We start from the raw sequence: 26,600 nt of genomic DNA, 5'->3' as shown, positions 1-26,600 counted from the left end.
ATTTAATTAATATATTTAAAAAATATTTTTAGTAACAGTTATAACGGAATTTTAAATAAACCTAACATGTTAAAAAACAAGTTGTCAACCTCCTCGTTGGAAAGATCCTTCTAGGACCATTTAATGTCCAAACTAACTTGATAATTTCAAGTTATGGTCGGTGATGGTTAGAATGAATTAATGGATGTCGAAAATCACATGGGACGACAATGAACGTGTTCATAATTCATTTGGGTAGGCGAAATCTTCCAATTTAGGGTTTGTTGCCTATCGATTGGGTGCATACTTCCAATGGGGTTAGGCGCATCACGCGACAAACATCGTTCGCCGGTCTCCAGATTGAGATTCAAACCCAAAGACGTAGTATGATCGATCCTTTAGCCTCTATTCGGGCTTATTTAAATTAATCGTTAAATATAATTGATAACTGTTATTGTTAATTAATAATTGATAATTTATAATTATTTTATATTAAATATTTGATAAAATTATATTTAATTGTTATTGTTAATATGTGAAATGACTAATAAGGATATATATCATATAATTTATTTTATTATTTAAATAACTATAAAATTATAAATTTATTATATTATATTATTTATTTTATTATTAAATTAAATATATAATTATTAAATTAATATATTATATTATTTAAATAAATATATAATTATTAATCTTTTATATTATATTATTTATTTTATTATTAAAATAAGAAAATAATTATTTTTTAAGATAATTAAATAATTTTAAAAATATAGATAAAAAATAAAATAATTATTATTGTTAATAAAAAAATTTATAATTAATTTTAAGTTTTTAGTTATAAATAAATATTTTATATTTTATGTTATTAATAAAAAATATTTTAACAAAGTTGAAATACATTAATTAAAATATTAAAATTATAAATAAAAAAATAAAAATATTAATAATATTAATTTTCAAGTTAAATAAAAAAGGATAATATGATCAAAATAAAAAATAAAATCAGATCATTTATCGAAATTTCTAAAAATAGAATGATACAAACTGATGTGTATCATATCAATTGCCCATCAGCTATCAGCTTTATTTTTTTAAGCTTGCCAAACACCACAATTTATCTATTTGGGTGTCCATCAGCTATCAGCTGAACCCAACAGGTAAACCAAACACCCCCTAAATATTATATATAATTATTTAATTTTATAAATATTTTTATAAATATAATACATAAAATATATTTAATTATTTTTTTGTTGTCCAATTTAAACTTACTCAAAAATCAAGAAATCTAAAAATTAAGCTTTTTAATTTTTAAATTTAAATAAAAAAAATAATAAATTTAATATCAAAATTAAGAAATTAAATTTTTTTATTTTTTATTCAAATTAAAAAATTTAGTTCATAAATTTTAATTTTTAAGTTAAATTAAATGTAATTTAGATAAAAAGTAAAAAATAAATTAAATTAAAATTTTTTAATAAATATAAGTTCTGAATTGAATATTTTGCTTTTTAAAAATGATTTTAAATTAAATAATTAAATAATATAAAAAAATAGCCATTGAGCTGTAAAGCCTCTCAAAATTCAGAGGGTAGTTTAGGAAATGGGCAGTTAAAAGGAAATTCATTTCTCCGCGACAAAAGGCTATGTGAAAGTAGTCATTGTCTTGTCTTTACAAATTCCAAATGAAAAATAAGGAAATCAAACGTAACTGGGATACCCCACGAAGGGCATAACTGTCAATGCAAAAAAATATCTCTCTTCCCCGCCATCCAAAGGGCGTGACCCGAACGCTTTCACCAAAAGGCCAAGGAGCCTTTAAGCTTTTTGGCCGTGACTTTTTCACATTTCTGAAACCACGAATATTCCTTTTTCAACCTCACAAGGACAACAAAATCTCTAGCCCTAACCTTCGTTTCTCCATTTCGCGATTCAATTTCTCCTCAGGTACGCTTTTTATTCATCTATTGGTATGATCTAAAGCTAGAATGCTTTCTCTGTTAAAAATTATTGCAAATTGTTATACTATATTGTGGTTCTGGGAAGATTAGCTTGCATGATCTTTTGATTGTTCAGTCTTTAGTATTGGGATCGCATTGAGCTTGTTCAATGCAATTGGAACCTTGGAAGTTGGTTCTGGGCCTCAATTTCAAGTCTATAATATAATTCTCTGGCTTCCCATTTTTATGGAACCAATTCAATAATAGAATTAATTTTTTTATCCTATTAATTGAATATTTTGTTGAAATGTGATTCCCTTTAATATTGCATGCATATTATACTTTTGTAACTAGTCTTTGAAGGATTAGAACTAACAATATAGCATCTGTGTTTAGAAATCTGCTGTTGTAGACCAAGTTAATCTGATCTTGAAACTACCTCCAGTAATGAATTCATATTATATGTATTTTCATGCAGGTATTGTGTATTTGTTGCACTGTTTTTTTGTGGCTATAAAATTTTGAGGCTCCTGAAATTGGCCTTAGCTTTGGATACGGGGAAAAAAAAGGAAATAGAAAAGAAATCATGGGGAACAATTGGTTGATTTTCATGAATCCAGATGATGGATGTCCATACATCTTCCCTATAGAACCCCTTTTATCACAAAGTCTCTTGGGTCATACTTTTTCCCAGTTGAATTCATTTGTGGACAATTCTCTACACCAATCTAGATTCTTATACATTCCTGGAAGCATGGCTTTTCAAGAAGCTCTTAACTGCATGTCAAAGCTTGCTGGTGCTTTACTTTTTTGGTTCACGAGTACATCCAGTTCAAATTTGACACAACAAATATCAGGCAATCAACAGGGACCAAGGCCTGGAAGCAGTCAGTCTCTTACCCAAGTTAAGCACATTACATCCACTAAACGAAATCTTACTGGTTTTCGCTTCGGCTTTAGATCAAAGGGAGAATCTTCCTCTCCTGTGGTTTTTGGTAAGATTTCGAGTTTCATGATGAGGCTGCTCTGCAGAGAAGCTGAAAGACTTCAATCATTCCCAGTGCTCTCATTAGCTGCTGCTTTGGTTCCACCATTTGAAAACTTGTGAGTTATTTGATATTTAGTTAATTTATTCATTAATGTGAACTTAGGCATTGTTATAGTTTATGAAGTGATCTTACTATCCAAAACTTGCTTGCTATTTATGGTGATCAGAGCTTCAAAGGTGTTCGCTGTTCCATTGGAGAATGGTGATGTACAAGCGCATGGATCCATAGATCAAAGGCCCTGTGAAGTTGGGCCACATGGATGTTTAGGCTTCTCATTTAATGACTTAAATTGGACAAGTCATGCTGTTGAGCCTAGAACTGGCATTGAGTTTCCTGTGATTTTGGACAACATTTTAGCTGAAAAGCAAAAATCTAGTTTAGCTTCAGAGGTAAATATCAAATTTCCATTGTTGCCTTGGTACCTAGTTTTCTCATCTTCAATAACAATGCTCCATCCGTACTCCCTACCTTGAGCTCTTCTATTTGTTCATTGCTTTCTTATAAATGCAATTTCTTGATTTGATGTACTTTCTGACAAATTGATGGATTTGGTGACCCATAAACCTTCTGAAAATCACTGCACCCTTTTTAAAAGGAAACCCTTCTTGAATTGTAGGCTAGGTGTGTAAATTAAGCCCTTCATAAACCTTAGTTTGTTTTGCTGTCAGCTATAGGGGCTGGTTAGCGCCAAGTATGATTTGCTTGAATAAGTTATTTATTTTCTGATTGGTACTTCATCAGGATATCCTTACTTGGTCAGTGCTCTTGTTTGATTACTATGATTTCCATGGTTTGGCTTCATTTGCAAACTTCTTAGCACGAGGTCTTTATAAATGGCATTCATCTCCATTTTTGACATGCATATTTCTTGTAGAGCATTTCTAACTCCTGAGCCTTTACTATGAACAACTTCTGCATGCTTTTTCAGGTACTGGTTGGAACTGGGTCCAGAACTATGAAAGTAATCAAAATAAAGTCACTGAAGATTTATGCATTTGGTTTTTGTAAGATTATTTGATCATTTCACAATTTCTTTTTGGTTCAACTTATTGCATGTATTTAGTCAGTAACTCTTAATTCTTGTATCATCTAGATGTCCATCCTAACTCTGTCTGTGAGAAATTGGGTCCAAAGTATGCTTTTGTTCCTTCTGATGAATTACATAAATGCCGCAGCTTCTATGAGGATCTTCTGAGGTATGTGAACAGTGGTTCTGCTCAACATTTTGTTTATAATTCTTTAACCACCCCACCCCACCCCACCCCACCCCATCCCCCTCCCCCTCCCTCCCCGGGCCCCCAACCCTCCACCCCTTGTTTATATATATGTGTGTGTGTGTGTATCTTCTTTAGCTTATATATGAACCAAGAAGAGTGAATGTTTCAGGACAACAAACCAGAACAGTGAATATTTCTGTACAATTCTTGTTAATTGCTGTCTCCGATCTTCATCCCATATTATTTGTCCATTTATTACTGCAAAAATTTGTCTGCTTTGAAAAGTTCATTTACAGCGTCTGTTTGAATTTCATGCACTGCTGCTTCTTTAGTGTTGTCTATGCCCTAAATGGTATGAGCTTAGGATGTTGGTTTTCTAGGATGGACTAGCAAATTAGAACTGAGGGAGCATTAAAAAATTACATCAGTGTAGAAATACTTTGCAAATATGTTACTCATCTCTTGGTAGATGCCTTTGTCCTAGTCTATTATTGAGTGGTCCTAAGTAATACCTCGCATATGATTAGCTACTCACGAACATATTTTTGGACCTCCGTTTCCATAGATATGCAACTCAAAATCAGTGCATTTTTTTATGATTGCCCTCTTACTGTTCTTATTAAAGTTTTTATGGGGGTGATGCAGGGAGGATATTGGCATGACTGTTCGGCTTGTCATTAACTGCAGTGGGATGAATATCAATACAGTGAAAAAGTAAGTCAAATGTTGTTCACATATATACTTTTAAAAAAAAAAGTGGATTTTGGTGTCTGATTGCAGCAACTCCCTTGGAGTGAGCTGGACATTCTCAGTAAGTACAATACTACAATTTGGGGAAAAAAAAATGAACTATCTTAAGCTTAAGATCTTTGCCATCCATATATCATATTTTAGTAGTTCAGTTCTGAAGGTATTTTAGGGTTCACTTGGGGAGATTGAAAATGTGAGCCTTAACATCTGCTGGCTTACTTTTCTGATCTGATAACAGGACCGTCTTCCTTTTAGCTGTCTTATTTGCTTCACTTTCAAAGCATTCCTTTATCCGAATGGTCTTTTGGGCCACTAATAAAATAGGTTGGGTCTCAGTTCAGGTTCTGAAGACTACATGAGTTGAATTCTAGCTTAATTGTATCTTTATGTTAAATTATTTACATGTCCAACCACATAGATCTTCAGTAGGTTTGCCTCTGCATGGCAGAGGCGCGGAGCTATAAACTGCTCATTCCAAGTCATAGATGCTTAGGTTCTGATTATTGATGCTGAGAAATAAGCTTCAACAGCTATTCAAGTGTTTAGTTTTATGTGTGTGCAGTGCTTTCGAGAAATCACTTCGAGCCCGTTTACTGAAGGTAAATTATTTGACTGGTAAAATTTTTTTTTTGGTTTATTCCTATTATCTTGAAATGGAAGGAAAAAAATTGGCTTGTAATATTCTTACTCTTATTGATTTATTATAGACAAACCCTGACACTGATTACAGTTGTGTGAGAGCATTTGGTTCATTCTTCACAAAAGATATTCCACTACCTTCGGTAATTCTTTTGGTTTTTAATAATATAATGTTTAATGCCTCATCTTCTCTTTTTATGTCAATGTTCACAGAGTCACTTCAACTTTAAATGGAATTTATGCAGGGAACAACTGTTGATTTTCGTCGGACAGCTGATGGGCAACTAATAACTGAAAGTAAGTTCCTCTATTTGAAGTTATAGCCATGCCTGCAATATGAAAGGGCATTGAGGTCTTCTATTTTAATATAAAGCAAGAAAGCCTTTTCTATTATTTCTGTTGTATAAACCGTAAGCTATGGTTTTATCTAGAACCCATCTAGATTGAGAAATATGAGCGATGACATTTAATTTGTATGCGACCAAATTTATATTCAATTTTGGTGATTTTATTCCTGCAGTTGGAGGTCAGAAGATTGGAGCAGTCCATAGCAAGGAATTATGTAGTAAGTGATTTCTCCATTTTAGTATTTTCTGTGTTGCGGACGCATGTGCACTTTTGTGTGTGAGAGAGAGAGAGAGAGAGAGAGAGAGAGAGAGAGAGAGAAAGAGATTGTCTTGGGTTGGGGAGGTAAGATTCTGACTACCATTTTCACTTTGCAGGGGCTTTCTTTGACATGTATATTGGAGATATCCCCGTGTCAGAGCAAACAAAGGAAGAGATTGGCAATAATGTAGGCAGTATTATCAGGAGGTGCTTACCCAATTAACTGTAACATTTCCATTGTCTCGGTTTTTAAATGAGCAATTGGTTAATGATGCAATATACTTCTGGGTGGCCTGCCATATGACTGCGTGGTAACGGTTCGTTGATGATACACTTGAAGATCTGGTCGTGGCTCAGCTATGTGAAATTTGTTTCCTGGAGGAGCACATCCTGGAAATCAATGAATTGCTGGAGCCTTTTGATGTGCTTAGGCATAGGTATAGTTTATGGAAATTTGACACTCCAAAAAGGGTGGAGGAAAAGGAAAAAAAGAAACAAAAAACTGCTTGTGATTCTTTGTTACATGTATGGGGATTTCCAGCTTGGATGGGTGTCCCCAATTACATCATTATGATTAATGATTATCATTTATTCAAATAGAGAGGAAATGTAATTAAAGCTATATTACTGGTGCCATATTGATGTGAAACAACGAATTTTATGTCTGAGCTTTTAAGCAAAAGCTATTAGTCATGTTTGGAAGCAGCTCTATGAATAGTCGCGGCTGTGTAAGGAAGACTTCTTGTCTGGGTTTTCGCGTCAGAATAGCGCTAAGAGTCTGGTTAATGGCATGAATTCAATTTGTTATAATAAACTTTTTTTACTTTAATTTTATGTTAAAAAATACTCTAAACATGCAACAGCATATTAACGGTACAACACACACACATATATATAATTACTAATTTATGACTAAAAAAATTATTATTTTGCTCATTCTGTTTTTTCTTTCATAAATGTGATTAAATTAATAATTAATTATCACTAAATTACTTTATTTTTAATAAAATTAATATTTATTAAATTTATTAATAATATTATGCATTAATTTATATTTCTATTTATTATTTTTATTATTAATGTAAATTTTATTAAACTTTAATTGAGTTTATCAATGAATAATTTTATTTTTAGAATATTATTTTCTAAATTTTATTTGAACTAAATAATTTAATTAAGTGTCAATTAATTTACTTGTCATCTTTAATTTTTTTAAAAAATTCTAAAATATAATTTAAATCAAACAATTAAATTTGAATTACAAGTTTATCAATAAATTAAATAATCGTCATCAATTAAATGATTTTAGGATAAAATAGTAACTTTGAATTATTAAAAATTGCAAACTTACATAATAGTCTTCCCAGCCCTCGCCGACGCCACCAAAACCACCAAGACCCGCTTTCCAAGTCCTTCCTACCTCCCAGTGAACACAGCAACACTAACAACTTGCCATTTGGCAGTCAAATGGAGGAGATTTGAGAGACAAAAGGTCACCCGAATTCTAATCGGAAAAGAATATAGGCTGAAGAGCATCAAGCTAAGGATAAAAAAATTGAAACAAGGGATTACTGGTGAGATTAGCATTGTAGCAAAGGCACAACTTGAGATTGCTAAAGCAAAACATGCAGATACAGTTTCAGAACTCAAATATGTTAACGATGAATTGAAAAAGTCGTCAGAACGCTTTACTATCTATTGGAGTGGGGATGCTCACCGAAAAATATGCAGATAACGATGAAGAAGGCTGGAAATGAGAACGTTAATGTAACTGACGGGAAAGGATCTAAATTTTTCTTCTCTATTTTCTTTTTAAATTATCATTATCATCATGACATTTGAAATAATATTTTATTATAATATCTCAGTTACCCACCACCAAATAAAATAATTGTATATATTTTATTTGATAATAATAATTAATAAATAAATAATAAGATATAATCAATTATATATAATTAATAATTGTATGAATAAATAAAATAATTTTTTTAATAAATGATTATTAATTTGAATATAAAAGTAAGAGAATGAAAAGAATAAAATGGTAATAATATTTTTGGGAGAAAAAAAAAATAAAAAGGATAATTTTATTCTTTTTTAACCCGTCATTACAATTAAAATGATCTTTCTAAAGTAAAATTAAAATTGAATTATTTTAAAAATTAAAATTTAAAATCTATCTTAACTTTCATTATCTTTGATTATTTTATAAAATCTTTTCCCACTCCACCTAAATATATACTGTAAGAGTTTAGAGATGCCTCTTTACTCCCAGATGATTGCTTTTGAATTATATTTTTACACTTGGAAATTTTAGACCATCTTTTCCCAAAAGCCCTGTAATGAAAATGAATCTAATGATTCCTTCAGCTTTTCTTGCATATTTCTAGACAAGTGTTTGTCAAATGATAAAATATATATCTAGATTAAACACTTGAATTTGCATGAGCACCAGCCATTTTCTTTAGGTGAATTCTTCATGTGTCCCAACCGCAAGTGAACGGGTCGTTCAAGTAGTATAGAAAAAGATATCGTTCCCACGAGGAGTTGTGTTAATGATTGAATTTTGGATGTAAAATAAAATATGTTAAAATTATATTTTAATCAAATTAATAAAAGAAATTTATGAATTTGAAGCATAAGGTATGAAAATGCAAAACTAAATTCAAACAATGACTAATTTAATAATTCGCAAAATAAAGAAATTGATAATAATGAAAATTAATAAAATGAGATTAAACTAAACACTCAAAAATAAAATTCCAAGCAATAATTGATGAAAGACGATTCTGGAGTTGAGGGTTCATATTTAAGTCATTTTGGGATTTTCCCTAGCTAGCCCAATCCATAAAATTTATGGGTTTAAAGGAGATTAATTCTAAAATCCTTTGAAAACTCTTTCGAGTGAGACAAAGAGTGCCTTAATTAACTTAATCCTATTTTCATAGAGTTAAAATTAACCAAGACATGCATTAGGTTCTTTAATCAATCTATTAAAACCCTCTTAACCCTTAGTCTATTTCTAGATCTAAGTTAATTAAGTCCAATTTCTTGATTAAATATCACTTGGTTTTCTCCTTTCGGTGCTTCAACCAAGGATTAAGAACATAACTTAATGGGGCCCTTCATTAAGCATGTGAATAAGCACACAAGAAATGGATTAAACCTCATAAATTCATTAAATTGGGACTAACCCAGTTCAAATCCACAAAAATAACTAAAATATTACATCCCTTACTCCAGAATCAAAATAAAACTACTCACTATCCATAATGTTTACAAGAAATTCTGAGTTTATAAGGAAATAAAGCTTTAATCTAAGCTAAGAAACAAGAAACTAAACACTAGAAATGTAGGAAAAATGTAAGAAAAGAAAGAAATCTCCAAATCTGGTTGGAAATTGAGTGGGAGATGATTGTGACTCTTCAGCTGCTGCCTCCCCTATTCCTTTTCTTCCTCTACTTGCTTCCCCCCTCTCTAAAATGGGAAATGAGACTATTTATAGCATTTTTTCTGACATGGAGCCCTAAAATGGTGTGTTTTAGGAGGAATTTTCTGAGGGAATCTTCTGCCAGCTCATTAATGAAACCTTTATGGGACTGCATAAGTTATGCAGTCCCTTATGCGCATTTTACAGTTCACTTATGCAAAACTGCATGACTTGGCGCATAGGTTATGCACATTTCCGTGAGATTGCATAAGGGAGGCGTGAATCTGCATAAGCTATGCACTCTCCTTATGCACAATTCGGCAGGTGTTGGAACAGTGTTTCTTCTCCTCATGCGGATCTGCATAGCTTATGCGGCAAGTTATGCGAAATTTTGTCAATGCATATTTCCACTTGAAAACTTGTTTTTGACATCTTTGGCTGTAGAAGCCACTCCTCAATGGCAAAATTTCTTTTCAGTCCTTCAAAAATACCATTTTTCCTACAAAACAAAGTAAAAATTACAAATTAATCCAAAATTGACAATTATGAAAAACTAACTAAATAACTAATGAAATTAGCTAAAAGTGACTAATAATCAAATAAAATGGCTATGAAATTAAACCTAAATGATTATGCAAAATGTATGCATCAAATACCCCCAAACTCAAGCTTTTGCTTGTCCTCAAGCAAACTTTAAAGTGTGATGCAATTTTTAGGGGTGCCTTATCCAAAGAGCTATGAAAATCACCTATTAAAGTAACTTAACACACCTTTAGCCATACCGGCAATCCATATACCCATCCTTCAAAATGCAAAGAATCTAATACTTATCCAAGCTTTCACCGCTTAGCCATCAAGTCAATTATTATTCAAAATCCCCAAACCAACCAATCAAAAGAGAGAGTCATGCTCAAAAGGAATTCTAGGACAATCAATAGTCAAAGTGTCTCTATATGGAATGATGGAATTGAATGAATGAATGAATAGTTTTCCAATCCCATAGGCAAATTCCCTACTCCCATCTCCACTAATGTAGCAAGTACTATCAAGAGATCAAAGGTCTTTTTAGGGATGTAATGGGGCCATGGGGTTCAAAATGAGGCTAAGAAGAAAGATGGGTAAAAAGGATTCAAAGCATGAGAATATTTTCAATCTTGACAACATAAGGTACACTTCTTATTTTATTATATTTTTTTCTTTTTCTCTTTTTTTTTTTTTATATATGGAGGAGAGAAATACACAATGAGAATTGTCAAGTGCTAGCATAGTTTACAAAACACATAAAAATGGAGGGACATTTTGATACTTTAAACTTGTATCTTGCATTTTCTTTTGATGATTGTCCCTAAAAATGCCACCCCCAAACTCATTTCTTTTAATACTTTGGGTGGATTTCTTTCATTTTGAATGACAATAGTGAAAAGCACATATACTAGCACTTTTACAAGATGACAAGCACTTCTTCTCCTTTTTATTATATATATATATATATATATATATATATATATATTTTTTTTTGAATATATATATATATATATATATATATATATATATATATATATATTTTTTTTTGAATATGTACCTAATATTATGAATTATTATTCTCATGAAAAGGGTTGGAGTGTTTGGTTCATTAGCTAGGTAGCAATAAGGGTTTTAAGGAAAATTAGGAATAAAAAGGCTCAAGGGGGTTTGCAAGGGTCAATTTTAATTAGGAAAAGAAAAGGGCCAAAGGTTTAAAATGAGGAGGTTTAAATCAAAGAATGCCTAATCATCTCTCTTTTCAAGTACAAGCTGGTATTTCGCCTTGAAAGGTTTAGAAAATTTGTTCTAGGATTGGTGAGACATCATTTGACTACCTTATATCCAATAACTCCCTCTAAACACTCCAATCTCTAAAGGACTAGTTGGGTGGCTTTTTGGCTAAGAAGATATAGGCAAGGGATAGACACTTCAAAACCTTGCACCTCTTAGGAAACTTTCAATCCACAAACCCAACTAAAGGTAAGTCAAATCACTCTCATAGGTAACTTTTCAATACTCAAGGGATTTGGCAAAAGATTTTAATGCATGATGCATGATTCCTAAAAATGAGCAATGCATTAACTAAATGGAGGAAATCTATTTGTCTATTTGTGTGCAATGTGTACAATTTCTAAGTGATGTATAATGTGTGTGTAAATGTGTTATGTATATGTATGTATGGATGTATATGTAAAATATTTACAGTATATGTAAATGGAATGGGATGAGATGTTCCTATACTCAAAATGTGAAAAATGTAGCAAAAATCAAAATGCACACCCCCAAACTCAAAATTGGACATTGTCCTCAATGTCTCAAGTAGTGTATTATCAAATCTCAAAGCAAAGAGTAGTTACCAGGAATTGTGAAATTTAAGAGCAAAAAGAAAGAGTTACCTGGTATAGAGCAGATGAGAATTCAAGAGATAATGGGGATGCATAAGAAGCTGCACAGGTTATGCAGAATAAAGTGCTGTCCAGAACAGGTGCATAAGGAGGGTGCATAAGCTATGCGGTTCTGCATGAGTGGCAATAAGGACTGCACAGGCTATGCAAAACATTTGCATAAGGGGATTCACAGCCTGTGCAGTATATTCAAAAGCTGCTGCATGATGATTAGCAAGGAAAAATGTGCAAACAGTAGTAGAAGCATGCAAATATATACAGTGTATGGACAAGTATGCACAAAAGGTTAGTAAAGGCAATGAAAATATACCTAGTGGGAAAGTGGGTGCCGAAATTTTTTTTTTTTTTTTTTTGATTTGCACAGGACTTGTGTAAAACTGCATAAGGGGAGAATGGGTGTGAAAAACTGATTATGCAAGAGTGCATAGCTTATGCGCTAACTTATGCAAGTTTCGGTTAAAAATGGAAGTGTAGGAATTGTGGTCATGCGGAAATGCATAAGCCGTGCACTCTTCTTATGCACTTCTCAGCAAGTTTTGGTTTTCAGAATTTGTGGTCATGCGGAAGTGCATAAGTTATGCACCCTGCTTATGCAGGTCTCGGCAGGTTTTGGAGTTCAGAATGTGAGGTCATGCAGAAGTGCATAGGCTATGCACCTTTCTTATGCACCTCTCGACAGATTTTGGTTTTTGGGGAGCTCGGTCATGCAGAAGTGCATAGGCTATGCACCTTGCTTATGCAGGTCTCGGTAGAGAGAGAAAATGCAAAATTTGAAGTCATGCAGAAGTGCATAAGTTATGCACCCTGCTTATGCACCTCTCGGCAGGTTTTGATTTTTGGAGAGTTCGGTCATGCGGTAGTGCATAAGTTATGCACTCCCCTTATGCAGATTTTGGTGGAGAGAGAAAATGCAGGATTTGAAGTCATGCAGAAGTGCATAAGTTATGCACCTTGCTTATGCAGTTTGCAACAGAGGTGAAAAATGGCAGGAATTTTGGTTATGCAGGATTGCATAAGCTATGCAGTTACTTATGCACAATTCAACAAGATTGAGAGAACAATTGAAAATGATTTGCAAGTGTGAAAAATACCTTAGAATGAAGAAATATAATTCTATGAAGCATAAATCATGAGAAATTGTCACTAAAAACACATTAATATATACAAAATCCATCAAAATTACATCACACATGCTTGTAAAAGTGAATCCTGCATAAAAGGCATTTGTGACCCATGCCATTTTGACTCAAATTCTGCAAATCAACATTTAGCACATTAAAACTCAATAAAATCTGCATAAAGTTGCATTTATCCATAAATAAGACTGAACTCTCCAAGTTATGCTAAGAAAATGCAATATGTCCACCTTGAATCCCACAACACTGCAAAAATGACTCACTTACCACCATATTAACATTATAAGCACAAATATTAAAAAGTTACACACCCAACCTCACCAAGAACATAAGTAATCTGCTGCAGACCCTTCCTTGCTGCAAAATGTCATTTTTCCTCTGCATAAACCAGATAGCAGCCCCTGCACAGGTTATGCAGTAAAAATCAATTAATTTGTAGGAGATTTAAAGAACATAATTTCAGGTTAAGGGTTACTCCCCAGCAGTTCACCAACCTTCCTCCATTGAAATACATCTACAAGGGAAAAGATTCAACAATGTCAAAAATTGAATTTGGGGAGATTTAAGATAAAAACAAAAGTAATGTAAATAAAAGTAAATCAACAAAAGCAAAATAAAAGAACTTGGGGTGCCTCCCAAGAGCGCTAATTTATAGTCCTTAGCTAGACTTTTGTCATTTTTCATGGTGGCTGGTGTCGCAAGGTGTTTTGCGGTCGCCTGAACGAACCCTCACCGAAGTGGGAAAGAGTGAGGAGTCGCCACTTTAATTTTGAGGGAAATTAAAGAAAACCGTTTATGAAGATAAATTGAAATGAAACCACTTCAAGGCAGAGATTCTAGGTTCGGGGTCCGTAAACGAGTGGGGAAGGTGTTAGGCACCCCACCTCGTCCCTTAATAAGGGTAAGTAGATTTAACTTTGCATTAGTTAGGAGGGCTTGAATGGAAATGTTAATCCTTTTGACCAAAGGAATATTTGATTTCTCACTAAATTTGGATTACCCAGATACATAAGTAAATGAGACAACCTCAGTGAATTGACGTCGTGTAACACCCTCCCGGTAGCAACTCCGTACATTCTACTGTTCCGGTGACCGGTGTCGGTCCGGACAGCTAGAACGTCCGAAAAAATATTTAAACTAAAGTCAGGAACTATAATTAACTCAAATATTAATAAAAAAAATTTAGTAAAAATTTTTGAAATAAAATACAACCAAGTTAAACGAGCCGGTGCCCAAGCGATGGGTAACCAGAGGGAAATTGCGGTTCTCGCAACGAGGAGCCCTAGACCCGGGGAAAAATTCATAAAATAATTTTTGAGACTCCAGAGAAGGGTCATTGAGGTTCCTATGGCATTAGAATGCCAAGAAAATATTTAGAAAAATTTTTCAATCGGTACAGACAATTTTGACCCGTTAAGCCAAACGGAGGGCATTTTGGTCATTTCGCCTTCATAGGTGATTTTTGGCCGACTTGTCCAGTTAAGTAAAAATTATTATGACTCAAAATATGAATAAATATTGCTAAAAAATAAATTGAAATGTGGTAGAAAAGAAAAGAAAAGAAAAATAGTGGAAATTAAGGATAATGACATCACATGATGTCATTTACTTTCTCCCAACCAATCACCATTCAACAAGCTTTCTTAAATCACTTAAAAGAGACAAAGAAGACCAAAAAAATTCTGCTCTTCTTCTTCTTCTTCAGCCAAAACGTGAACCTCTCCTCCATAACCCTCCATGAAAACTTTCTTCAATTACTTCCATTTTCCCATGAATTTCCACTACTAAACCCTAGAAACCTTTCATTAAAACTTGTCCATACAACTTGGGGAAGTGTTTGGCAGCCTAGAAAAGGAAAGAAAGTGAAGTTTGAGCTTGGAAAAATCTGCCCTACAAGAGGTTAGTGCACATATACACCTAAAGCTCTTTATTTCTATGTTAGAGACTTGAAATAAGTAAGAATTTGTAACTAAAATGAATAAAAACTATGTGTGTGTATGCCATAAATTTCGGCTGCCCTAAGGAAGGAACAAAGGTGGAGTGTTTGTGATGGTTTTAATGGACTTAGAATGAATTAAAGATTATGCTTAAGGTGTATATACACATATATAATGAATGAAAGTGCTTAACTAGGTGTATGGGTGAATTGAAATGGAAACTAGGGTTTTGAGAAGTGAAAATTTGACTTGGCTTAGGAAATTATTAGAGAACATTTTAAGGGTCAATTAGTGACCATTTTAGGTAAGTTGACCATAATTTGGACTAAAATGTAGCATGGCAAAGTGAATGAGTATGCTGACTAGGGACAGCAGCAGGGTGACTGAAATTTCAGTCCACTTAGACAGCCATAACTTTGGCTGTGTAGGTCCAATTGGTATTTGGCCAATTGAACATGAAACTAGGCTTATAATGGCACATTTTTACTGAAGAAACCATGCCCAAAAGACCAAAGCAAGAGGACCAAAAGTTGGCCCCAATCCGGATACCACTGCAAAGACTGCGAAATGACCAAATGAACAGTAACTGTTCATTTGGCCATAACTCACTGTAGAAATGGTCAATTGACCTGAAATTTTTTACAGCAATAAGTTAAGACATAGACAAACAACTTTCATGAAGAAACCTACCCCAAATTATGGCCAGAACCTAACCCAAATGGCAGTCACAATCCTTTATTCATGTTACTGTAGATTTGGTAATTCTGCAGTTTTGGCAATCCGGCCAGCTATGGTTTTTGGACCATATCTGGAGCTACAAAACTCCAAATGGAGTGATTCAAAAAAGGAAATTCAACTAGACAAAATAAGGAACAACTTTCATGTTTACCATTTCCTCAAATTCCCACTGCAACAGGGCTTAATGGAACAGTAAAATTAGGCTTCAAAAACTGAAAATTCTGCCCTCTTGGTTTTAAGCATAGAAATGGTAATGGCAATCAATTCCAACAAGTTTTAAATACAAAATGTGGTATGTTTGGGGTGTTAAAACCAATACACCTATTTTCTATCCAAAAGTCAACATTTTTGTTGACCAATGAGGTGAATAGTGACACCAAAACTTGAAATTCAAAATTTGAAATTAGAAATGCATCTAGGGGACTTTAAATTGCAATTGGCAATTAATACTAGCAAATGTAAAACTCAAAATGTGGGATCTTGGTGTAATTAGAATTAACATATCCCTTAAGTATGAAAAAGTCAACATTTTGGTTGACTAGTAAGGTGAATAGTAATCAAAATGAGTAACAAACTAAGATGAAGACCTAGAACCAATTCTAAGCTTAAATGCTTAGAATTGTATGACAAATGTGGACTATGCATCTTAGTCAAAACTGTTAAAAGGAAATTAAGAGCATAAATTTGAAATCCATGAAATTTTCATGGATTACTTGAAACATGATAAATAAGTCACCTAATTGATGTGAATAGATAGTTAGGGCTTATATGCCCATCACAAGTGGAATTCATAAAATATTAGTAACTCAACTTGAAATATAAAATTTGTAATTACATAAGTAGATTCTTAAATGTATAAATGAGAAAGGAAAATGTTTTGAATACAATGGTACAGGTGAACCATTGTTTAGAATTGTGATCAATATGAATAACATAATGAATGAATAAATGAACTATATTAATGTATGAATGAGACATTAGTTCTCATTATTATAGAAATGAGAAGTATTTTTAGTACAATGGTATAAAAGGATAATTGATGTGAATTGTGATCATATAAATGATCAAATGAATGTATGAATTATAATTGAAATTTCTCATGAAATAATGAATTCATAAAACACAATATATTAATATTTAATGATATTATGTGCTCTTGTATTGCCTAGACACGTGTGTCAGATTGGATAGATTGGCATGCCAATAGGGTATTGTTTTAGCAGTACTGCGAAAGGCTTTATGCCCGTATTCATGGCTTTATGCCCGTATTCATGGCTTTTATGCCCGATTATGTGTTATCATGGCTTTTTAGCCATACTGACTGCATACGTGGTTGACGTTCTGCGTCCCATGGTATGACGGCCCGAGGCACCGCGGTGTCCAGTGCCAACGACCCGTTATCCAGTTTAGTCAGCCTGTCGTAGGTTACTTGGGCAGTATAATTTATTGAGATAAGTTAAGAATACTAGCAATTAAAAATATTAGAAATTAAATAAAATAAATGAGTAAGATGACCTAAAATAAATTAGGATAGTTATTTATTAGAAAGAATCGAAATGAACTGGACAGATATCAAAATTTACTTATTATGAAATAATCTGAGACAACCTAGCAAGTATAGAGAAAATGCTAAAAGATTAGCAAATAAAATTATAACATAAATAAATATTGCAAATGTGCTTATATAACAATATAAGCATAAATTTATTATTTTCAAATCATTTTTCTTTGTACATTATTACTGTACATTGGCAAATAAACACTTTCAAAGAAGACCAAATTAGGATATAACACATTAAATTTTAGAAACCGCATGTGAAGTATAAATAAATCTTGATTATTTGAATTATGTTTTAAGTCTATCTTTATTTGTATATTATTTCCTTATTATATTATTGCACCACTAAGCAGCAATGCTTAGCGCGATGGAATTGTTTCCTCGCGCAGGTACTGAAGCTAGAACCCACTGGATGTTTGACTGGAAATTTTGTGAGTTCAGATCTGCAGAGTGTCAAAGGTTGTCACCTCCTCAGCAATGCATATAGATAGGGCTCACATTAAGCATATCATGTATTTTGTGTATGTTAATTATTTCTTATATTGTAATATAAATTAGCAAATTGTAATTAATTTGTATATCATATAAATTATGAAATTTTGTAATTATTTTGTAAATTAAGGAAATTTGAAAATTTTGCTTATGTAATTTGAAAATGTTTACATACGAATTGAGTATGCATGGAAATGATTATGAAATTGAAATGTATGAATGAGATTTGAAATATGAGAAAATTATGAGAATGATTGATGAGATAAAAATGATTAGCATGGATAAGACTTTATTCTGAAAATATTGTTGAAACTTTCAAACAGGTAAATAGTAAAACACGTCAACTGGTAATAAAATAGGGGAAACTCCGCTGGTTTCTCCGTCAAAAAAATAATTAATATTAAAATATAATGAGATCAAATTATAAAAGGAATAAAGTAAGATAAGATAGGGTGCTCTGGCACCGAATGTAGCACACTTTGCTCGGCTACACTGTAGTCGGGTGAGGGGTGTTACACGTCGCATATCATTTTTGGTTTTGGGATTATTTTGCGTACAGGTTAAAATTTGGTGTGAGAATCGGATAATAACTCTCCTCCGATCTCTTTTAAATATTTATTAAAATTCTGAGTGGAGATCGGATAAGAACCCTCCTCCGATCTCTTTTGAAGTATTTAAAATTTAGGATTGAGAATCGGATAAGAACTCTTCTCCGATCTCCTTTAAGTATTTATTAAAATTTTAGCTCAAAGATCGGATAAGAACTCTCCTCCGATCTCCTTTTAAATGTTTATGGAAATTTTAGATCGAGAAATGGATAAGAACTCTCCTCCGATCTCTTTTAAGTACTTATTAAAATTTTGAGCTGAGAATCGGATAAGAACTCTCCTCCGATCTCTTTTAAATTAACAGGAGCCTGAAAGGGACTTTTCCAATCTCCTGAATTTTAATTTCAGCTACATGTCCTAAGAGCCTAAAGCTAAGGAATCTGGCATTCAAAGGTGCTGGGGATAAGGCTTCTTTTAACTAATTGATACCTTGTGACTAGACGGGGGATACTAGACTGAATTTACCGACCTCCCATGTGGTCACCTTACCAATACCTATTAATGCCCGATCTATTCTATTTAGTTATCTAAGGTTTGGTTTCATTTTATCTTATGACGTCTTGCCTAATGACCTATTGAATTTTCCTAGTGATTCGGCTTCACCATTTCCCTGTCTTATTATTTAGACCTTTTATCATTATAAAAGGACTTTTAAGTTGCCGTTACCTACATTTTGTTTAATTACTTCTACGCTATTCGGGACCAGAACTCCTGTGCTAAGAAGTAATGAAGATTAATCAAAGAATAGACTGATTAACAAAGAAGTAAACTCGAGAATGACCATCTCCGTGTTTAAAATATAGTATAAACTTGGTGAAAATTACAAACAGAAAAAGAATAAATGAAATACGTGAATAAAGAAGAACATTTGATAAAATAACAATATAGCACTCACCTGTAGGGAGTCGAATCTATTAAACTAACTATGGAATCACAGAATGTAACAGGACTGCAGGTTGATAGCTGGAGGACTAAGGTTCACCTCGAAATGAAGGATTCTTTGTTAAAATGTAAATAGGTCAAAATAACCAAGCTTGAATGGAGTTGAGCTTGGACAATATGAATGGAAATAAAAGATAACAAAGACAGAAAGTGAGAGTGTCACAGGATAATGAACAGACTGAAAATGAAGAATTTCAGTATTCAAGAATCCCTTTGCAAGAAAACACTTCAGAAAACTGGTTTCCAAAGTTTTTCTTATGAAAGCTAAAATAGCAGAGTAACGAACTGAATTAAGTTTCAGAGTTCTTCCACTATGGTCACTGCCCTTTTTTCTATTTTTTTTTCGTCGTCCCTTGAACAGTTTTTCATGCAGGTATTTATAGGGACCGGGTGTTCCCCTTGAAGGGTCAGGATCTATCTTAAGGGAGATGGAGGGTCAAGATTTCAAGGGACATAATCCTAAGCTCAAGAATTAAAGAGAATCAGAACAGACGGCCGAGATCCACTTCAGAATATTTGTCTTCTTCCTCCTCTAATCTGACGGCCCCAAATTCTCTTGTCCGGGGCGATCCAAGGGCTAGGAGTGAAAGGCGCTGGTTTTGTCGTCTTCTTCTTTGATCCAAGGGCTCTGGGCTCGTCCTTACAAGTTGGATCAACGGTGGAGATTAGGATGTACAGCGCCGTCCTGACGTACGCATGTCAGAAATGTGGGCGATTCTGGGGCGTGCGGTTGAGATTTTACCTGGCAATGCTTTAACTACCTCGGCTCTGATTATGGTGACGGCAGTAGGCGCCTTTTTGTTTTCTGCTCTCTCTTCCTTTCCGATCTTCTTAACATGGTCCTTCTCCGATCTTTCATACCGATCTCCCCTCTTCCGATCTCTATTATTCCAATACTTCCCTTAACCAGGCCCGGTCCGGTCAAAGCATTAATTCCCCTCGATTCCCGAAGCGTCCGCTTCGTTTTCTGCTTAGCAATAAATGCTTGATTTCCCCCTATATATACCCCCTGACCCAAAAACTTTCTCCATCCGATTTTCCTCTTTTCTTCTTTACTTTCCTATTCTAGTTATTCAGCGATCGTTAAGCGGTTGTTAGCAGGATTGTGGTTTTTGATCTTTTTTCGATGGACCTTTTTATTCCCCGACTGAAAACTAATGACCCTGGTGATCGAATAATCGTGATGACCTTATCTGATGATGGTGAGAGAACTGAATCAATTAACCGATCTGGATTGCGAACCTCGATTGTGTCGATCTCGAGTCGTTCAACTGGCATAATAGTCGAACCGATTTTGGCCGAGCAAATTATTGATGTTCCGCCGACCCTTGACGGTTGCTCTTCCAAGTTTATTCGGTTTCTCACCACATTGGGTGTTCTGACAGCGGCTTTCCTCCACATTGGGTGTTAAGCGATTGCCTCGGTTACGTGGTGACATCCCTTTGGATCAGTCACAATGTGACATTCCGGTCCCTAGAGATCGCCCAAATGATGTATTTTGTTTTCAATGTAATCCGATCTCTAGAGATCACAGAAATGATGTAATCCAATTTTAGTGTAATCGGATCCCTAGAGATCGCCCAAATGATGTAATCCGATCTTTTGAAAATAAAGACTTTATTTTGTCGATTATCATCTTATTATTATTGCATTGATTATTTTCCGATCTCTAATGTGATTATCCGATCTGGTTCTTTACCTGAATGACACTTATCCGATCCGTAATTCGAAACACCTGGATCTGCCGCTCTATAATTAATCAATCTTGGGAATATGCGTGAGACGTGTCAGAACAGCTGGCGAATCCCGTTAACCGATGCGCCGCCTAGGACAGAGTGAGCATTAAATGCTCGGATGAGTATAAATAGAGGAGGGGCCAGCCATTCGCTCTCTTATTTCATTTTCAGTCTCTCGCGAACAACCCCGAAATCCTCTCGTTTTCTCAAGTTCTTCCGACGCCGATCAGACTCCGGTAAGGGCTTTGATCTTTCTTTTAGTTTAAAATCTTTATTTCCTTTGAAAATGAGCGGTGCCGAAGGTCAGAGAGCTACGAGCCCTCCTTCTATTCAGTTCTCGTGGTCGTCCGATGAGGTAGAGGTAGTCGGGCCAAGCGCGCGACCTAAACCTCCTAGGGTCTCGTTCGGCTCGGGACAAGCGACATTATCAAGGCATGCGCCTTCTTCAGGGAGAGAGAACCTTCCCCTGGACGAGCTGCCATCGGTCCTTCAAGAAACCGATCTGCAGTCGTTCAGCCAAGAATACAACATTCGGCCTGACTCGTACGAGCTAATTAAATGCCACGGCGATCTTCGTGCCGATCACTTCTTCGAAGAAAATGATATGATCATGGTCTACGAAGAACAATTGAAAGCCGGTCTGCAGTTTCCCCTAGACGACTTCTTCAAGGAGGTCTTAAAATTTTACCAAGTGTGCATCGCCCAAGTTCACCCGAACTCGTGGCGGATCCTGGTGGCTTTCAGGGGCCTCTGTCGAGCCAAGGGTCTCCATCCTCTGACTAAAGTATTTCTTGGCTGCACCTACTGTCTCACCGAAAGGATGACGAATATTGGTTTTTCCAGGCGAAGCCTCGTTGTGGACTCTTTACCGATTTGCCTTCCTCCCTGAAGAATTGGAAGAATCATTTCTTTATTCTGAAGAGCAAAATTTCGAACGGTTTCGAGGGTTTCCCATGAAGCTGGCTACATCTAGGTCCCTCGACTCTGAAGCATCTCGCTCTGAATAGGGAAGAGGGAGCCGTGGTGATGGAACTGAAAGATCAAGCGGCTAGGGAGAGTTCTCCTGTTTAGATGCGGTGACAGCCGAACTGCATCACTGGACAATACAGCTGATCACCGGCGAAGATCGCGGGCTCCAGCTCTCCGACCTCGGCATCGGTATTTTCTACATCTCAGATCTCAGGACCTTAGCGATCTCACTGACCTCTTCTTTGTGCAGGTATGGCAAGCGGCGAAGCCTCCAAGGAGAGCTAGAAGCGAAAGAGGGAGATCTCCCGGAAGGTACGGGAGATGAAACGAGTTAAGGAAATGCAGACGCCCAGGCATGAGCCCGGGGAAATACAAGAAGGCTCGTCTCAACCTTCGGGACCGGTGATTGCAGAAGTGGTCCGATCCCCTCCTCGCCGGGAAGAGCCGCCTCCACCTCCTCCAGTTGCTCCGAACGCAGAAGAAGGTCCTTCTCAACCTAACGTGAGAAGAATCGTACGGTTCTTGAAAATCCTGATTTCGCCAAGGTCTTGGCGTCCTCTATCTGTCTCCGAGAAGATCGAGATAGACTGTCTCCAGATAACCTTGATGATATCCTGACTCGATCCATGAGCCTGAACGTGGAGTGCCTGGTGAACTAGCACATCATACGGGAGAAGGCGCATCGCCTGGGTAAAGAGGTCGAGAGGATGGGTCATGAGGCAGCTTCCCTCCGATCTCAACTTTCATTCGCTCAGGGCTACATATCTCAACTTGAGGGGCGAATGAAGTTTTATGAGGACAAGCTGGCCGAGCAAGCTCACGCTTTTGAAGAAGTGCAAGCGCTCCGGGCCGATGAAGCTGCTCAACTCGCTCACCTTGCTGAGGAGCTCAAGGTGAAAGAGGAAGAGATAGTGACTGGAGTGGCCGGCGCTTATGTGAATGCTCACAGAGATCTCCTAGTCGAGCTCAAGAAGCGTTACCCTGAGGAGGACTTCTCCTGGATGGCCAACCTGGCTCTCGATGATGAAGGTGAGGAGAGTGAGGAGGAGGCTGAGGGTGAGAGAGGGGACGGACAAGATGTAGATCAGGCTGGGGGTGATCCTCCAGCTGAATAACTTGTACAAATTCTTGAAATGAAATGAAATGGAATGCCCTTTTTGTTGGATGAATGGTTGTGATCGGAAGATTTCTAAATTATTTAAATGCTTGATTGTCTGAGTATGTTGAAATAACTGAAAGTGATTATTAACCTAAGTGTGAGAGATCGGAAAACACAATGAGCATGAAATCGGTACTTGATTAAAATTAGAAATTTGGGCTTGAACATTTAAGATCGGGATCATCATTAAACCGGAACGGAACCTTTGATTATTCTTAAACTTTTGAAAGGGAGATCGGCAACAAAAATGGTAACAAGGATCTAGTGTCAGTTCAATTTCGTTTGTCAACTGAGATCAGGAATATACTTGACTGGTCAGGAGATTCGACAATGGGTTTGAGAGATCGGTGAGTGATTTAATAGACCGGTAAGGCTTTGACTGATGTGAGGACTTAGCATTGATTCAATTCCTTGTGAGGAGAGATCGGAAATGTGGTTATCTAGCACAAAGAGATTTAGTACTGGGGATCGGTTTCAGAGTTTATTAATTCTGGGGATCGGCCAAAATATGGTGTCGACAGCTGGAATTGGAATTTATTGCCTCTATTTTCAATAGGTGCTTCAAGGAATCTATACTTCATTTTCTTTCCATCACATGAGAAGATCCTTGTTGCTTTGTCTAAAAATTCGACCATTTCTTTCTTGACAACCTTTGGTGTATCTTTTTCTTTGAGAGATGGTTGCTTGACCTCACTTTTCTCCACTTGCTCAACTTGAAAGATTGGTGCCATAGGACAAGGTGGATTACTATTCAAATGTTGTGCAAATGCAGCCTCTTTTGGATTTTCATCATTGATACTCCCTTCATGGATAAGACAACTTTCAAGAGAGGCCTTCGGATAGCTCTTTCTAAAGTGCTCTTTTACTAACTCATCAACTATATCAATTCTCAAACAAGAGTCTACATCTTCATGTTGCTTCTTCTTATCATTGCCAATGTTGAAGACTAAATGATCCTCTCTGACTCTGAGAGTGAGCTTTTCACCTTTCACATCAATCAAAGCACCAGCTGTAGCTAGGAAAGGCCTCCCCAAAATGATTGGGATATTAGAATCCTCTTCCATGTCCAAGATGACAAAGTCAACAGGTATATAGAATTTCCCAACCTTCAGAGGCACATTCTCTAAATTCCTTCAGGATACTTAATTGATCTATCAGCTAACTGAAGAGAAATGTGAGTTGGCTTAAGATCTCCCATGTTGAGCTTCTCATAGATGGAGAGGAGCATAAGGCTAACACTAGCCCCTAAATCACATAAAGCTTTTATAGAACATGATTCCCCAATGTGGCATGGAATTGAAAAACTCCCTGGATCCTTGAGCTTTGGAGGAAGTTTCCTTTGGAGGATAGCACTGCATTCCTCGATTAAGGCTCTGATCTCATAATCTTCAAGTCTCCTCTTATTTGAGAGAATTTCTTTTAGAAACTTAGCATAAGAAGGCATTTGGGAAAGAGCATCAATAAAAGGCACATTTATATATAGCTTCTTCAAAACCTCTAAGAACTTCCCAAATTGCTTATCAAGCTTGGCTTTTTGAAATCTCTGTGGAAAGGGAAGCTGTGGCTTGTAAGGCTCTGGAGGTATGTATTTCTCTTCTTTCTCTTTTCTTGCACTCTCTTTCTTTTCACTCTCTTGTTTTTCATTTCATCAACATCTTCCTCATTTTCTCTCTTCTCACTTTTTTCACTCTTCTCATTATGCACTATTTTACCACTTCTCAGTGCAATGGCATGACACTACTCTCTTAGGTTTTCCGGTTAACTTGGAAGTTTTCCAAAAGACTTAGTACCTGAGGAAGATGCTTGTTGTGCAATCTGATTTTCCAGCATTCTGTTATGTGTTTGCATCTGTTCTAGCCTTGCTTTCATCTCTCTCATCTCTTCATCACGCTTAGTTTGATTAGCAAGAATTTGTTGTAATAAAGCCGCTGTGGTGGAACTCTGTTCTTGCTGTTTTGGTAGAGGTGCAGGATTTGCATTCTTTTGCTGAAAACTAGGTGGTGGTTGCCAAGGTTGTTGGTATTGATGCCCTTGTTGTTGTGGTGGAAAGTTCTGAGTTAAAGCTTGAGTTTGCTGATTCCCCCATGAAAAATTTGGATGATTCCTCTAAGCATATGAAGGATAATCTACTCCACAGCTCATTGTTCCTTCTGCATAAGTAACTTGTTGAGAATTCCCAAAGCATGATGATGAACTGACTAGCATACTTAAATCCTCCATTTTCTTAGCAAGGACATTAGTGAGTGCATCAAATTTGGCATTGATCATGTTGAATGGATCAAGCTCATACATTCCAGCAGCTTGCCTCTTTTGAGTTGGAGCTGGTCCTCTTGGACTACTCCAAAGATGAGTATTCTTTGCTATTTTCTCTAACAACTCATAAGCTTCATCTTCATGCTTAATGATGAATTCCCCTCCAGTTTGAGCATCAATGATTCCTCTGATAGCAGGAGTGACATTTGTGTAAAAATTCTGGTTTATCATCCATTTAGGAATGGCATGATGTGGACATTGTCTCTCCAACTCCTTCCATCTCATCCATGACTCATAAAGAGTCTCATCTTCTCTTGGTCTAAAAGCAATCATTTGATTCCTTAACTCTTAAGTTTTTCCAGGTGGAAAGTATTGGGAAAGAAATGCATCAGTGAGCTGCTCCCAATTTGTAATTGAGTTGTGAGGTAAAGAATCAAGCCAATCCAATGCTCTATCTTTCAAAGAGAATGGAAACAATTTTAGCCTTGCTGCATCATCAGACACTCCTGGTTGCTTTTGCATGTCACAGATCATAACAAACTTCTTAAGATGAGTATGAGGATTTTCTGAAGGACGACCTCCAAATTGAGAATTCTGAATCATTTGTAGTACTCCAAAATCCATCTTATAACTATTTGCATCAATTCTTGGTCTTGCTATACTCTCTCTTAAGTCATCAAAATGAGGAAATGCATGATCCATCATACTTCCCTTAGGCACATTAGCATTTACAACTTCTTCACCATGAGTTGCATTTTCATTGTTTCGATCATTTCCAGCATTACCACTACCAATTCCAACTCTTTCTTCAGCCATTTCTTGTTCGCCATTTGCTCTCAATGCTTCTTTTCTTCTTCTAGTTTCTTTCTTGTTGGCTCTACAAAACTTCTCAATTTCAGTATTAAATAATATGGATGTATCACTTGTGCTTCTAGCTCTTCTCACAAAAGATTAAGAGTACCTAAAAAAAAAAACAAACAAACACAAAATGAAAAGATAACAAAGATAAAACTATAAACAA

At 35.5% G+C, this 26,600-nt stretch overlaps 1 protein-coding gene and 1 non-coding gene across 3 annotated transcripts; both read left to right on the top strand.

Moving 5' to 3' along the window:
* The first annotated feature begins 1,762 nt into the window (after window positions 1–1,762).
* On the top strand, window positions 1,763–6,894 carry LOC110664703 (fatty-acid-binding protein 2). 2 transcript variants are annotated; one of them, XM_021824468.2, is made up of 11 exons: window positions 1,770–1,935; window positions 2,407–3,032; window positions 3,144–3,366; window positions 3,906–3,981; window positions 4,071–4,173; window positions 4,840–4,908; window positions 5,507–5,543; window positions 5,652–5,726; window positions 5,829–5,880; window positions 6,104–6,148; window positions 6,306–6,894. In XM_021824468.2, the coding sequence occupies exons 2-11, from the start codon at window positions 2,515–2,517 to the stop codon at window positions 6,410–6,412; spliced, it is 1,305 nt and encodes a 434-aa protein (XP_021680160.1). In that variant the 5' UTR covers window positions 1,770–1,935; window positions 2,407–2,514; the 3' UTR covers window positions 6,413–6,894. The 2 variants fall into 2 exon arrangements, 1 of the variants encoding a protein (XP_021680160.1); XR_009148320.1 differs by lacking the exon at window positions 6,306–6,894 and having other exon boundaries at window positions 1,763–1,935; window positions 5,491–5,543; window positions 6,104–6,134.
* Window positions 6,895–25,820: 18,926 nt separating this feature from the next.
* LOC131179666 (small nucleolar RNA R71) lies at window positions 25,821–25,928 on the top strand. The gene has a single exon (XR_009148554.1). It is a non-coding gene; the product is annotated as a small nucleolar RNA R71 (small nucleolar RNA).
* Window positions 25,929–26,600: the final 672 nt, after the last annotated feature.

Source organism: Hevea brasiliensis, chromosome 4 (assembly GCF_030052815.1).
Source record: "Hevea brasiliensis isolate MT/VB/25A 57/8 chromosome 4, ASM3005281v1, whole genome shotgun sequence".
NCBI classification, from domain to species: Eukaryota; Viridiplantae; Streptophyta; class Magnoliopsida; order Malpighiales; family Euphorbiaceae; genus Hevea; species Hevea brasiliensis.
The sequence above is the reverse complement of the archived record's forward strand: the minus strand, read 5'-3'. Positions and strand labels throughout refer to the sequence as shown.

Excerpts from the sequence above, each read along its gene's own strand:
- LOC110664703 (XM_021824468.2), top strand. The coding sequence starts at position 2,515 with ATGGGGAACAATTGGTTGATTTTCATGAATCCAGATGATGGATGTCCA. Across the intron at positions 3,033-3,143 it reads GTTCCACCATTTGAAAACTT|AGCTTCAAAGGTGTTCGCTG; the intron begins GTGAGTTATTTG and ends TATGGTGATCAG. Across the intron at positions 3,982-4,070 it reads GATTTATGCATTTGGTTTTT|ATGTCCATCCTAACTCTGTC; the intron begins GTAAGATTATTT and ends TGTATCATCTAG.